The sequence below is a fragment of the Otolemur garnettii genome, unplaced genomic scaffold (genome assembly GCF_000181295.1).
Source record: "Otolemur garnettii isolate 467f Iridium unplaced genomic scaffold, OtoGar3 scaffold00002, whole genome shotgun sequence".
In the NCBI taxonomy this organism is placed as follows: domain Eukaryota; kingdom Metazoa; phylum Chordata; class Mammalia; order Primates; family Galagidae; genus Otolemur; species Otolemur garnettii.
The window spans coordinates 7,191,639-7,194,251 of NW_003852397.1; the positions used below are offsets into that span (position 1 = coordinate 7,191,639).

The window sequence follows — 2,613 nt, forward strand, 5'->3', positions numbered from 1 at the left end:
GGTTCAAACCTGCCACCCTCAGTATGTGGGGCTGACACCCTACTCACTGAGCCACAGACATCGCCCTTTATTTCTGATTTTGAACAAATCACCTCTTAACTCAAAAAGAAAAAGGGTAGGCTTGGTGCCCATAGCTCAGTGGTTAAGGTGCCGGCCACATATACCCAGGAAGGCAGGTTTGAACCTGGCCTGGGCCTGCTAAACCACAATGACAACTACAACAAAAAAATAGCAGGGCGTTGTGGCAGGTGCCTGTAGTCCCAGCTACTTGGAAGGTGGAGGCAAGAGAATCACTTAGGCCCAAGAGTTTGAGCTGTGACGTCACAGCACTCTACTGAGGGCAACATAGTGAGACTCTGTCTCAAAAAAAAAAAAAAGAAAGAAAGAAAAAGGATATATGAAAAGATTGGCTTAATATTTGTGTGACCCTTTAGTTCTGAAAGGGAAAAGAAAATTATAAAAATAAGTAAACCAAAGGATACCTGAATGTATAAAATATTTAAGTAGCTTAGCTTTTCTAATTATTCTTATGTCATTTTATGCAAATGTAATTCCCTTGAACAACAATGTTTTGGGGAGGGGACTTTTATAAAAGTTAAAGTAGGATTTTTGTTTTTTCTTATTTCATAAAGGTTGCTGTTGAAGAAATCTGGTTTTAGAACACCCCGGATTGAATTGGAAGAAATGGGACCTTCACTGGATCTAGTTTTGAGAAGGACACACCTAGCGTCAGATGACCTTTATAAATTATCTATGAAGATGCCAAAAGCTCTCAAGGTACATGACTGGAGGCTTAGTGCCATATGTATTTTCTTACTTCCACAAAGGACTTGTGGTGTATTATAGTAAAGGACGTATGTAAAGAGATCAACAGAGCAGATAAGACTAGCTTCTCAGAGCCAGGAAGAGGAGAAAAAAATCAAAGAAGGCAATTAGAAAGGTTAATGGAAAGGAATTACAGAAACCGGGCATCAGTTTGGCTTTCTGGTAGCCAGGACTGCCATTCTCTGGAAAAAAAAAGATTAGCATCACAAAGACTTAAGGATTTAGAGCACAGGATATATAAACCATGTGTGCATAAAATGTGTTCTAACTTAAAAAAATTTTTTTTTTCTTTTTTGAGACTGATCTCACTTGGTCACCCTAGGTAGAGTGCGATGGCATCTTAGCTCATAGCAATCTCAAACTCTTGGGTCAAGTGATCCTCTTGCCTTAGCCTCCCAACTACAGCCTGCCACAGTGCCCAGCTATTTTTTAGAGATGAGGTCTCGCTGTGGCTCAGGCTAGTCTGGAACCAGTGAGCTCAAGCAGTCCACCTGCCTTGACCTCCCAAGTGTTGAGATTATAGGCATGAGCCACCCACCTCACCCGGCCCTACTTTAAAAAAAAGTTTTAGAATGTCTACCACAGAAGAGATGACTTCTTAAGTAGTTTTAAAAAACAAGTAGAAATGTTATCTCTGGAATCCAGTAGAAATTGAGACGACAGTCACAATTCCTTAAGCTCAACACAGGAAATTCTCTTGTAGTATAGTTTATAATCTTGCTTCTCAAAATGTAGTCTCACAGTTTACCTGGGAATTGTTAGAAATGCAGATGTCAGCCCCACCCTAGCCCTAAATCAGAATTTGTATTTTGACAGGATCCCCAAGTTATTTGTATGTTCAGTTGAGAAGAGAGGTTTCATATAGAGTTATATGAAACCTCAGTCATATACCCATCAATCATTAGGGGATGCTCACTAATGGAAATAGTTATTAAGGTAGCAGATGACTCATGCCTGTAATCCTAGCACTCTGGGAGGCCGAGGTGGGTGGATTGCCTCACTTCAGGAGTTTGAGATCAGCTTGAGCAAGAGCAAGACCTCATCTCTCTACTAAAAATAGAAAAACTAGCTTGGGCATTGTGGCAGGTGCCTGTGGTCCCAGCTACTGGGGAGGCTGAGGCAAGAGGATTGCTTAAGCCCAAGAGGTTGAGGTTGCACAAGCTATGATGTTGTGGTACTCTACCAAGGACAACAGAGTGAGACTCTTGTCTCCACAAAAAAAAAAAAAAAAAAAAGAATAGCTGCAAACTAGAGTTTTACTGACTTATGATAGTAAAAAGTCATTAAATAGATATTTTATATATATATATATTCATTTTTTCCTAGCCAAAGAAGAAGAAAAATATCTCCCATGACACTTTTGGTACAACTTACGGAACGATTCATATGCAGAAGCAAGACCTAAGCAAACTACAAACCAGAAAAATGAAGGGGTTGAAGAAGCGACCTGCAGAAAGGATAACAGAAGATCAGGAGAAAAAATCAAAGAGAGTTAAAAAAAATTGATGGAGCTTAGCTAGCAACTACAGTTCTATTGTAGTCTGTTTATTTAAGAGAATTATCACACTTTAATCCATTCAGTTTCTTTTAAGATTGTATTGGTTTTTTTTAACATAATTTACTATGTATTATTACAGACTGTAATATATTAGTATTGAGTTTAGAGCCTCTTACTTGAGACATAACTCCCTGGTGTGCCATTTTCTCTTTGTGTTATGTCCTTACAACTCTGCTTTACAATTATTGATATTTTGGCTCGGCGCCTGTAGCTCAATGGGCTAAGGCGCC

General features: G+C 39.2%; 1 protein-coding gene across 2 annotated transcripts in view; it reads left to right on the forward strand.

The window, feature by feature from the left end:
- Nucleotides 1–2,488, forward strand: part of RPF2 (ribosome production factor 2 homolog) — a 33,251-nt gene extending 30,763 nt beyond the window's left edge. For both annotated transcript variants that reach the window (XM_003781593.3, XM_023513231.1), the window contains exons 9-10: nucleotides 633–777; nucleotides 2,152–2,488. In XM_003781593.3, the coding sequence (XP_003781641.1) occupies nucleotides 633–777; nucleotides 2,152–2,331 (325 nt within the window). In that variant the 3' untranslated portion in view covers nucleotides 2,332–2,488. The remainder of the gene's footprint in view (nucleotides 1–632; nucleotides 778–2,151) is intronic.
- The last annotated feature ends 125 nt before the right edge of the window (nucleotides 2,489–2,613 follow it).